The following is an 11,813-nucleotide window of genomic DNA, read 5'->3' on the forward strand; positions in this document are numbered from 1 at the left end:
CACATGGACAATTTAATAAGTAATGCAATAAAAATTCCTGCAGAGGAAGCTGCCAAAACAGGCACTTTGAGATCCTGAGCTTTGGTGCTTTCCTGAAACTGGTTCTCAGAGCACCAAAGCTAGTTTTTCCTCAGAAAAGGCTTCTTACCCAGGGAGCAGAAAAAGCCTCAGGGAAACCTCATTTTTTCCATAGCTTGTGGCTTGGCTGACTCAACTTCTGTCTGTCCCTGAGTCACGAGTTTTTCCTCTCTGATTTGGAGGAGCTGGCCCTCCACCCAAGCCTCCCTACCCCTGGCTGATTCCCTGTTGGGAAGTGGGCGGACAGCTGAAGGACCCTTTACACTGCCTTCTGGACCTTTCCCAAAGCTCCACTCAGATCCTCAGAACATTGGAGCCAGAAGAGACATCAGATGAAGAGACAGAGGCCCAAGTGGGTCCTGGAGTCTCCTGAGATATGAGGCTAGGAGGGGTCTCCTGACCCCAGGACCAACAATTGTCTCTCCACCTCCTGATTTTCCAGAATCATAAAAAGGGCTCCCCTTTTAGAACCCTTGCTCTCTGTCAGGCAGTGTTAGCAGGACACCATCATAAATAACACAGCTGACTGAACATCTGCCTTCTACAAAGACAGGACACTGGCTCCTTTCTAAAGTTCAGAGCCACCTCTGTTTTCCCCCAAAAGCCCCTCTTGCTGAGGAGGTGCAGGATCTGGGTGCTGAGGAAGGCATAGATTTCAGACCCCATCTCTTTCTCCCTTGTATAGAAGAGAGCCCTGACTATACCAGCAAGACTCAGAAATTCAAATGCTTACCCCTAACCAGGAGGACAACAGCAGGTACCACAGGCCAAAGGTGAAGCCACTGAGGGAGGAGGGGACCAGGTAGACGGAAAACCATAAGACCATTCTGAAGGGGACAGCTGCAGCAAAGATGAGAAGCAGCCATTCTTGAATCCTCTGGTTTAAGAGAAGCTGGAAGTCCTGTTTGTCGTGTGAACTCTGCCAATGTGAAATATTCGCAGCAATGATTTTTGGTTTTTCAAGGCAAAAATGAAGGTTATTGGAGGTAAGTCCAGCTCTGAGCCTACCTACTAGTGTGTGGCTTTTGTTAGGTGCTCAATAGACACTACACAATACATGTCATGGGGCCGTGAGGCCGTGGGGAGAGAGAAGCTACCAAGTTAAACAAGTGACTAAAGAGGTGACTTCAAGCTGGTGGGTTGTTTTTTTTTTTTTTTTTTTTTTTTTTTTTTTTTTTTTTTTTTTAACAAAAACCAAACCGATGAAGTAGTTGAGGGCGAAGGGGTGAGCAGGGAGCTGCTTTGGGGGGCAGAGAGGAGGTGACAGTTTGCAGGAGGTGTAGGACAGCAAAGAGGTAGCTGGGGTTCTTGCAGCTGGAAGACGACAGTGGGGGGGGGGTTGTACCCGGTTAAGCGCAGGGGAAGGCTGAGAAGTTGGAGCCCGAGGCTTTGGAATTTCACTCTGAGCTTTGCGGAGCAGCCCAGCAGGGTTCGGCATGGGCTTGCACAACCAGCTCCTGCTGGTGCCGTGACGGTGTACGAGGTCCACTGAACTTTTTTTAGTGTATGCTTGAAATTTTCCACTATCAAAAGATTTTAAAGTACATAAAAAGAGCTGCTGATTTTAATGATTATCAGTCTCTTGGGAATGCTGAGCGGAAGGGTGCCGCGCCAGAGAGAACCTAGGCCCACCGCGCCCTGCTCCGCTTCACCAAGTCGGATGCCCCTCCCCACCACTAGTGCAGTGCGGCGGCGGGGAAGGGGAGGGACACCCGGGAAATGGGGTGCGAAGTGGGGGCCAGCCTAGCTGGAGCCGGAGCAAGCCCCGCCTAGGCCAGGCGCCGCAGGCGCGGACAGAGCAACAAGTCGCTTTGGCTGCTCCGCCCGCACCACGTTTCCCTGGAACTTGAGCCGGCTCCGCCTTCGCCTTCAGCCAAGGCTCCAATTGGCCGAGGCTCCCCAGGGGGCGTGGCGAGGTAGTTGGAACGCGAGTCGTGGGCGGCGGGGCCACTGACCAGAGCCTCCCGCTGGTCGCTGCGAGGAGAGGGGCTCCAGACCCCCGCTAGGAGGTGAGCGCTTCGGACCCGGCCGAGGAGCGGGACGCGGGATCCCGGGAGAGGAGGTGAGCGCCCCGGGCTCGAGGGGCGTGGGTGCGGGGCTGCAGGCGCCGAGCGGGAGCCTGTGCAGGCGAGCTGGCGCGGCGGGGTGTCTCGGACTCTGCGCCCCAGCAGTGGCGCGCTAAGAGTGCGTGGTTCGTAGTTGCGGCCATAGCTGCGCGGGAAGTAGGGTGAAGGCGGGTCGCAGTCTCCAGGCTGAGGCTTGGTCCTCCGGGGTTGCGGAATGTGTGAGCCGGACAGGATTCCGAGGCACCCTGGGGCTGCTCCGGGGATCTGAGCGACAGAGGTTTTTTGGCGAAGTCTCGGACAGTCGTCAGGGCCTCACTCCTGGACTCAGTCAGAGGGGTCTGGGACCAAGACGGGCTTGGGGGTGGGAAGAGCACAGGAGACGGTTGTGCTTTGAGGGCATCCGGGCCCTCATCCGGGCGTTCGCTGGGCTCTCACTTAGGCACTCCCTTTTCCCTGAGCCTTGATGTTTGTAACTCTTAGTGAGAAAGGTGAAATAAAATAGGATCAGGCTGACTCCCATTTCAGAGGAATCGCGAAGCCTGGCTCCCCCGAGGTGTCCTGCCTCTCCTTCCCTTTCTCTGTCCCGGATAGCAGAAGCATGAGGATATGTCCCGACCTGTCTTCCTTGTGGATAGGAGGGCTGAAGTTTCCTGTCACCCTGAATCTTGTTTTCCACGGCCTCGAAATTTGAACCAAGCTGTTATCACCGGAGAAGGTCAGAGGCCAAGGGAAAAGACCAGACTTGTCCAAGGGTCAGACTTGGCTCGTGATTCCCACTGGGGCCTGTATACACAAGGGCCTGACTTTGGCCTGCGTCGCTCATCCTCACTTGGGGCTGCCGGGATGATGTGACACAGCACAGCTGAGCAAAGGGACCTGCACAGTCAGCCAACAACCCAAGTGGACAAAGGCACTTGGCCGGTGGGGCCCGGAGGGGAGGCCAGCCCAGCCACGCTGATGGACCTGCCCTGGCCATTCTGTGTTTTTGTGGTGAGGAGGAAGCTCAGGCATTTGGAAAGAAGTCCCATTCGCTGGACCTGAGGATTTCTGACTCTCTTGAGTTTGCTTGAAAGCAGCCTTCTGCATTCCTGGTCACCGGCCTGGGACAATAGACAGTGACTTTGATGTAGTTGGTGGTACTTTCTCCAAGAGGGCTGTGGTGAGGATCCAAGTGACTGCTTATCTTTATTCCTGGAGGAAGACAAAGCTGAGGGGAACCCCCTCTGAAAAGAGAAGACTGGATTCTGGAACTGCACTCCTACACTTAGAGAAAGACTCAAATCTTCTTCAGAAGGGCCCCTGCCAATCCCATGACCTGACCTCACTGACCCTTGACCTTCCTCTGCTACCTCATTGCACTTTGGCTGTTCCCAGGGGCCCGCTCTTCCCCAGGGCTACCTGTAAGGTTCCTTCCTGGTTTTTCAGGTTGGGGTGAGGTCACATCCTCATGGATCTTCTGTGGACACCACCTCCACCTCCAGCCCCTCCGGTCACATCGGCTTTCTCCTTGTCTGGAAGGCTGACAGAAAACCTCCTGGTCACTTCAGTACAGCCTGTCCCCCTCAGGAGGAAGAAGTAGGTTACTGATGGGCCACGTCTCTTGCTCCCCAATGTGATCCAGCACCTGGCTGGGTGCCTGGCCCATGGAAGTGAAAGTGAGCTCCTGGAAACAAGGTGCTAGGACCAGGAGGCCCCAGTCCTTAAGCCAAGGGAAAGGCCCAAAGGGCTGTGCTGCCCTGAGGCTTCTAAGCCTACCTGGGACTGTGGTTGCCTGTATTACTCTCTGAAAAGGTGATGGCCAAAACGGGTCCCCCTGCTAGTTCCTACTTACCAGGATTGCAAGGGCCCAGTGTCTCTAATCCCTTAGGTTATATGCTGAGCGGGTGATAGGAGACACTGGCTTCCATAAGGACCATAAGGACCCAGCACTGAGCACCCTGTGGCGTGCCAAGTGTATCCCAGGAATAATTGCAATGTGCATTTGACTGCTCATGGTTGCAGGGACTAGAGGCCAACAAACCCTTCTGTAAAGGGCCAGATAGTAAATATTTTAAGCTTTGTAAACCATACAGTCTGTCATATGTGACTGTGTTCCAGTAACAAACCAAAAGCTGGAAGTGGGCCAAGTCTGGTTTGCATTTTCAGCCCCTGATCGTAATCATATATCACTCCTCGTTTGCCGCGCCTAGGATGCTGGCCACATGGCCTGTGCAGTCCCTGAGTGAATGGGGGAGCAGCGACCAAGCCATAGTGCCCACTGTGGACACCTTCACCCCAGGTTCAGGTAGTGGGGTGTGTAAGCCTTGTTATACTTTATGTCTAAATGTCCCCCAAAGCCTCCTACAGTCACTCACAGGGCAGGCTTCTGAAGTTTTTGATTGATTCGTGGTCCAGTGCTGGGATGATGGGTGTGAGTTCTATACCACCCTGAGGTGGGCAGCCTGCATGCAATATAAGGGGGGAAGAGAGACTTGCTTTTTTTGCTCGTCTCATTTTGTTCTTGCTGTTTTTTGCGGTTTTCCACCACCATGAACTACTGCCCTCTGCCATGTGCCTTGCAGCCAGCTGAATACAGACTGAAACCTCTACAAACTGTGAACTACATAAACCTTTCCCTCCTTAATTTGGATGTTGGGCATTTTGTCTCAGCAATGAGAGAAAAGTAACCAAGGCAAGCCTTCAGCCCCAGCCCTCTGAGCCCTCAGGGAAATGCAGGTGTGTTCATTCCTCTGGTCCCTGTCTCACTGACCCTGGCCCTGAGACTGCAGGAGGCTCCCCTTCATTGCCGCCCTGAGGCTGCTGGCCCTAAGAACCTGGGGGTAGCTGGCTCTCCTCCCCTATCCTCAGGGAAGGTTGTGCACTGTGGTGAGAATACTGAAAGAGAAGACACTCTGGTCTGACTCAGCCTTCTGTGTTACCAAGAAAAACCTCAGACCGTGTCAAGCCAGGGTGTGAAGTTACGGTCGCATCTGTGGGAGGCCATTGTCTTCACAGTCCTCTACCAAACCTGGGACCTCTGTAGTGTCTCCCAGGAGAGGGGGGAAAGCCTTCTAGCTGATCAGAATCTGGCATCACCACCAGGTTGCCCTACCCTGCCTGGTCCACACTATCCACCCCTAGCTGGATAGCAGCCACTGGGGCCTAGCGGGGGTCCGTTCGTCACAGACTAGGGATGCAGCAGTATAGAGGTCTTGTGTGGCTCTCTGAGCATCTGCAAGATCCTTCTGTGGGTTTTCCCCCCTGTTGGCAGAGTCCGCTGCAGGTTTGGCACCTCTGCCACAGCTCTCCTCGCCCGGTGCTGCTTCTCACCTCCTGCATGCTGTGCTCCCGGAACATTCTGAGCCAGTGGCCTCGGGAGCTGGCCATCCTCCTCCTTCCCTTCATGGAGGCTTCTGCCTTCTGGGCTCAAAGCCCAGCTGCCTTGGCTGCTAAATGCTCTGGGGTTCGGTCTGCAGAGGCCACAGGATCAGTTTTCACCCAATTCCGCCTGTGAACAGATTTCTCGGCACTCACGTGAGCTGGAGGAGCCCTCAGCCTGCCTTCCTCTGGGACCCTAGCATCTCCCGCAGGTGCCCAGGTCCTCATGCTGTGCACCCTACCTGCAGACCCAGCCAGGGTCCCCCCACCACCACCAGGCCTGCTTGTTGTCTTCCAGGCCAAAGAGTCCAGAACTTGGCCCAGCCACTGTCCCATTATAATTTTATTCTCTTGGAGGATCTTAAAATTAGAAAGAAAAAGCACATGTGTCTACTTCCTGAAATCCATGGGTACTGGATTTCATGGTCTTTCTTGCTACCATTTTCTGATAAAAGAAATGAAACATAAAGATACAGACCTGAGCGGAAGTCTACACACCTCCAATCCTGATCACTTTCTCGTGGCCTTGGTTTGTGGCCATGCTTTAAAAAAAAAAAAAAAAAACCTAACCATTTGTAAGTGTGTAGTTCAGATAATTAAATGTATTCATCTTTTAAAATTGAATCTCTAGGGACTGGGAAGATAGCTCAGTAGATTAAGCGCTTGCCTGGCAAGCGCAAGGGCCTCGGTTCAATCCCCAGTTCTGCCAAAATAAAGTAAAATTGAATCTCTGGGACCAGTAAACAACTCTCACTAGCCCTGCCCCAACCTGGCAGTTACCATTCTTCCTGTCTTTATGCGATACCACTTAGGGTTTCTTGTATAAGTGGAACCATTGCAAAACGTGCCCTGTCTTTTCACTTAACATGACGTCTTCAGGATTCACCCATAATGTTTCATTTCTCAGAATTTCTTTCCTTTTCACAGGCTGGGCTGCTGCCTATCTGCTCTCCTGGCTATGAGGCGGGAGCATCACAAGGTTGAGGCCAGCCAGAAAGAGACTGGCTCAAGTTTAAAAAAAAATCCTTCATTTCCTTTTCCATTTTTTTTAGTAGTGGGGATTGAATTTAAGGCTTTGACACTGAGCTACGTCTTTCTTGAATGAAAGAAAGAAAGAAAGAAAGAAAGAAAGAAAGAAAGAAAGAGAAAGAGAATTAGGGCCAGCCAGATAGCTCAGTGGACTAAAACACCTGCTTAGGCAGGCGCAAGGACTGGGGTTTTTTCCCCAGCATGCTGTGCTGGCCCCACCCCCAGGGCGCACTGAGATGACAATTGAGACTGGGCATGGTGGCACGCACCTATAATCCCAGCACTTGGGAGTCTGAAAATAGGAGGATCACTACAAGTCCAATCTGTGTGGTGAGACCCTGTAGTCCCTGTACTAAATACAAAAAAATAAATAAAAGAATTATAGTTTTGAGACAAGGCCTTGCTAAGTCATTAAGTTCCCCAGACAGGGCCAAAACTTGTGACCTTCCTGTCTCAACTTCCTAGAGTTTGGCCATTATAAGATTCCTTCCTTTTTAATGCTGAATAATACTCACATATCTGTATAGATACAGACACAGATACATGCTTATTCATCTGTCGAGGGCATTCAGATTGCTTCTGCCTCTTGGCTATTGTGAATAGTGCTGCAGCGCATGTGGGCGTGCAGATGTTTCTTTGAATAGCTGCTTTCAGTGCTTTTGGCTGCAAACCAGGGAGTAAATTTCTGAGTCATATGATAACATGGCTTTTAACTTTTTAAGGAAGCTCCATCGTGTTTTCCGGTAGGTCACCGGTGTGACCTTCCTGTGGTCACACCAGTAGGACACTGGTGTCCTAGTTTCACCTCATCGTCACTGACATGTGCTATTTTGGCTTTAATTGCCGTCTTGATGAGGCTCCCTCTTACCTATTTTTATTCATAGATCCAGTTACTGCACACCTTTTACATGTTACGCTAGTTTTGCACAGTGTCCCGTTGCGTATTCTTTTCTGCAGGTGGCATTTTGCCACTCACTCTGTGTTGGCCTCAGTCCTCAACGTGACTGATTGTGTGGCCCTGCTCACAGGCACTTTGGCTGTTTCCGGGCACAGCAATCCATGTGCTTTGTGGAGCTCCCTTCTCTGCCACGCAGGCTCCTCCCTGGTGAAAACCTTGTCCAGAGCATCCCATGGCCCCCAGCACACACCCTGGCAGGACAAGGAGAGGGCAGGGGGAGGTGATGTGGAGCAGTGTTTGGTTTTGCCAGATTGTCTCAGCCACAGATCGAGTGCTGTTGTGCAGACAGCTCCGGGCTTATGAAACACAGCCAGGGTCAGCAAACTCGAAATAGCATTTCTTACACCGGGTGGTGTGGGCAGCACTTCACAGCAGAACGCCACTCAAGGGGCCCCCTCTCCTGTTCAGTGCCCCCCATCCTCATGCAGGGCCCTTCCTGGCTGACCTCAGACTTGTGAGGCCCAGGCACGCTGTGGTGTGTGTGCATGCCTGTGTGTGTGCATGTGTGCATGTGTGTGTATTCAGCTGCACGTGCTGCGCCTGCCTGAATATTTGTGTGCATGTGGTAGGTAGGGTAGAGTCAGCTCTGCACAGCCCAGAACTGGATCCTGCGTGGTGGGTCCTTAGGAGCTTTAGTCACTCGTCAGCCACTCGTAAAGCACCTACTATGTGTGTGGGACAGTCTCAAGAACTGGGGACACAGCAACAAACAGGAAATGATTTCCCTTCTTGGGGTGCAAAAAATCGAGTGGCAGAAACAAAAAATAGACAAGCAGTGAACAAACCAGGTCCTAATCAAGTCTTGTGAAGACAGAAAGATAAGGTAGCATCCCCGAAAAGGGGTTGGCCAACTTTCTATTAGGGGCCAGAGGGTAAATATCTTAGTCTTGTGGCCTTGTGGCCTCTGTCACCACTATTCAGCTCTGTCCTTGTATTATAAGAGTAGACACAGATAATAGTAAATGAATGGGCAGGCATTAGTGGGCCCCAATAAAAATGTCATTTCTAGGTTTTAGGTCACTTTTGACTCCAAGACCATCATTGCCAACCTTGTTTGGGGGAGAGGCCTGATGTGGAGTTGACAGGGAGGCCCTTTCTGAAAGGAGATGGGGACTTCTTTCTGGCTGCTTGCAGGAGGGAGCTGACTTGGGGCATCTGACCCCGGTGCGATGCGCTGGCATCACGGGGGATATGGTGGTAGAATTGTGTGCTAGAAGAGAGCAGCCTATTAAAAGTATTTATAATGTGTCCTGAAAAAAAAAAAAAAAAAAAAGAAGAGAGCAGGCTCGACTCCATTGAGGGGGACGGTAAGACTTTTTCACGGGTTGAATGCTGGTGGCTCTGGAAATAGGAGATATAAGGATGATCCCTAGACTTGGGGTTTAAACTTCTAGGTAAAGGATGGCTCTAGTGACTGAAAAGAATTGAGAGGAGGGGACGCTGGGCCGGTACCGTGTTAACCCTGAGGAGCTTATTGGTGAGCAGGTGGTCAGGTGGACATCCACACATAGAGCTCGTGGAAGCTCCAGGTCTGGGGATGAGCGTCATCCAGGTGGTCTTCAGAGCTGAGAGTCTGCCCGGCTCCAGGGCAGTGTGTGTGAGTGGAATAGAAGAGATCCCAGGAGGCCGCCCGCTCTTACTGCTTAGTGCACCAGCCCAGGAGCCCAAGTGGGCCTTATACTCTGTGAAGGAAGGTGATGCAGTGCGAGTTCTTGGCCAACTGATTTACTAGCGCAGCCTCCATTTCCCTCTGGTGAAGTAGGGACCCTGCCTCCGTGAGGCTGTATAAGGACCAGTGGGCTACTGTCGTGCGTGGCATGGACGAGGCACTCAGCACTTGCTACCTGTGGTGCTGGTGGCTGCTGGACACTGGGTGGATGAGGAGTTGCAAGGTCTGTGATTGGTTGGGGCCACAGGTAGGGCATAGACATCCTTCTAGCTGAGGCGCAGGCCAAGAATGCCCTGGGGCCTGCTGCCAGGAGTTGGAGGTTCACGAACCCTCTGGCTTCCTTGCCCCATCCTTGGGTGGATGCCGTGGAGACGCATTCTGTCCTGTGTTGGCAGGCTCCTCTGTGATTGGGCCCTGCTGCTCACAGTGGTCCCCACCCGGAGCTCAATGATTATGCTGCCTCCCCAGCCCCGTCTGCTTCCACATGCCTCCTCTCTCAACCCCCAGGAATTTCTTGTGGTTCTTCACTTGGCTTCAAGGGCAATGCATACCTGTGGTTAGATAAGTGGGTGGGCTTGCTGGGACACAGTGGGTCATATTTGGTGGGTTAATGAGATGGGGGAGGCTGTGGACCCCCACTCTGCCCTTGACCAAGGCTGGGCAAGCTCACGCCTCTTGTCTGCCTCCTCCTACAGCCAGGATCCCAGAGAAGATGGTGGACCACTTGGTGAACACGGAGATTAACAGCCAGCGGATCGCCGCTGTGGAGAATTGCTTTGGGGCCTCGGGGCAGCCGCTGGCCTTGCCAGGCCGGGTGCTCCTGGGAGAAGGTGTGCTAACCAAAGAGTGCCGCAAAAAGGCCAAACCACGCATCTTCTTCCTCTTCAATGACATCCTGGTGTACGGCAGCATTGTGCTCAGCAAGCGCAAGTACCGCAGCCAGCATATTATTCCTCTGGAGGAGGTGACATTGGAGTCACTGCCTGATACCCTGGAGGCCAAGAACCGCTGGATGATCAAGACTGCCAAGAAGTCCTTCGTGGTGTCGGCTGCCTCCACCACAGAGCGCCAGGAGTGGCTCAGCCACATTGAGGAGTGTGTGAGGCGGCAGCTGCTGGCCACTGGCCACGAGCCCACCACGGAGCACGCGGCCCCCTGGATCCCCAACAAGGCCACGGACATCTGCATGCGCTGCACGCAGACACGCTTCTCAGCCCTCACACGCCGCCACCACTGCCGAAAGTGTGGCTTTGTGGTGTGCGCAGAGTGCTCCCGAGAGCGCTTCCTGCTGCCACGCCTCTCTCCCAAGCCTCTGCGTGTCTGCAGCCTCTGTTACCGGGAGCTGGCCACACAGAAGTTGAAGGAGGAGGCAGAAGAGCCGGGAAGGGTTTCCCCAGAGCAGCTGGCCCACCTGGGGGCAGCTTTCTATGGAGCATCCAGCGGAGACGATGACTCCGATGAGGACAAGGAGGGCAGCCGGGATGGCGACTGGCCCAGCCACGTGCAGTTCTATGCCTCCAGTGTCTCCTGGTCAGCCTTCCACAGCTGACCCTGGTCCACAGAGCTGCCGCACCCACCTACGCTGGTGCCACTGCCGGGGCCTGAGCAGCCCTGTGTCTCCAGGACACTGCCCCATGGTGGTGCACACAGAGGTGGGGTCACTCTTTCCTCTGGATTCTCAGTGCCTTTTCTGGAGCTGGCCATCCACGTAGGCCGACTTCCAGCTCCCCTGCAGGGAATAACCTTTCCACTCAGCAAGTCCCAGCACACCTCGGCCTCTGAGGAACGAAGGTGGTTTGCCAGCCCTGCAGGCTAAAGCTGCAGCTCCAGACAGCTTCAGGTGTCAGAGCTCTGGGCTACCAGATATGGGTGAGCATGGCAAGGGAAGACAGGCAGGAGAGTGAGAGTCCCTTCTGAGCTGAAGCCTGAGCCCCAGAAGCACCAGTCCTGCACCCAGACAAGCAGACCCCCCAGAAAAGCCTCTAAGAAAGGCCTCCAAGAACCCAAGGCCCAGTGGTGCCCACCACCTGGGGCCTGCCAGATCAGGCATAGAGCTCACCTAAGCCAAGTAAAAGCCTGCCATGCTGTGTGTGCCCACTGGGCCCAGAGGTTGCAGCCTGCCCAGGCCGCTGCCCTGTCTCCACTCCCTCCAGGTACCTGATGGCTTTTGTCCTGTCCTCATCTCTCCCTACAGGCAGTGTGAGCCTTGTTTTCTGTTGGGGCTCTTAACTGTAAGGATAGAAACCCTGCTAGACTGACTTATTAATAAAAAGGAATGTTTACTGACTCATGTGGTTGCAAAGTTCATGCTTCCTTGCTTTAGACGTGGGCAGATTGAGGGCTGAAGCTGTGCTGAGGGGTAAACGTCAGTTGTCACGACCACATTGGGCATTTCCGGGAATGCCAGCAGTGGCAGCCCAGTGGAGGCAGGTGTTCGCGCCACCCTTGGCCACCTCCCCAAGGGCACAGCCTGCTCCAGTGTGCTGTGACAATGGCCCAGCACCTGCAGCTCAGTTCACCTTGGTGTGGGTTGTCCAAACAGGGCATACAATAGAAACAAGGAGCTTTTGTCTGGATCTTCCAGGTTGAAAGGTATCTTCTGTGCAGTCTCCTGCCTGGCCCTTGGGACGGTGCCCAGGAGTGAGGAGACTCAGCC

General features: G+C 53.5%; 1 protein-coding gene across 4 annotated transcripts; it reads left to right on the plus strand.

Moving 5' to 3' along the window:
* The first annotated feature begins 2,016 nt into the window (after positions 1 to 2,016).
* Positions 2,017 to 11,406, plus strand: Plekhf1 (pleckstrin homology and FYVE domain containing 1). Of its 4 annotated transcripts, XM_023721618.1 has the most exons (3): positions 4,771 to 4,859; positions 7,253 to 7,386; positions 9,853 to 11,406. In XM_023721618.1, the coding sequence occupies exon 3, from the start codon at positions 9,870 to 9,872 to the stop codon at positions 10,704 to 10,706; it is 837 nt and encodes a 278-aa protein (XP_023577386.1). In that variant the 5' UTR covers positions 4,771 to 4,859; positions 7,253 to 7,386; positions 9,853 to 9,869; the 3' UTR covers positions 10,707 to 11,406. The 4 variants fall into 4 exon arrangements, with proteins under 4 accessions (XP_023577385.1, XP_004636740.1, XP_023577386.1 ...); XM_023721617.1 differs by lacking the exons at positions 4,771 to 4,859; positions 7,253 to 7,386 and adding an exon at positions 2,017 to 2,087; XM_004636683.2 differs by lacking the exons at positions 4,771 to 4,859; positions 7,253 to 7,386 and adding an exon at positions 2,023 to 2,137.
* The last annotated feature ends 407 nt before the right edge of the window (positions 11,407 to 11,813 follow it).

The sequence above is a fragment of the Octodon degus genome, unplaced genomic scaffold, assembly GCF_000260255.1.
Source record: "Octodon degus isolate 3935 unplaced genomic scaffold, OctDeg1.0 scaffold00083, whole genome shotgun sequence".
Lineage (NCBI taxonomy): Eukaryota > Metazoa > Chordata > Mammalia > Rodentia > Octodontidae > Octodon > Octodon degus.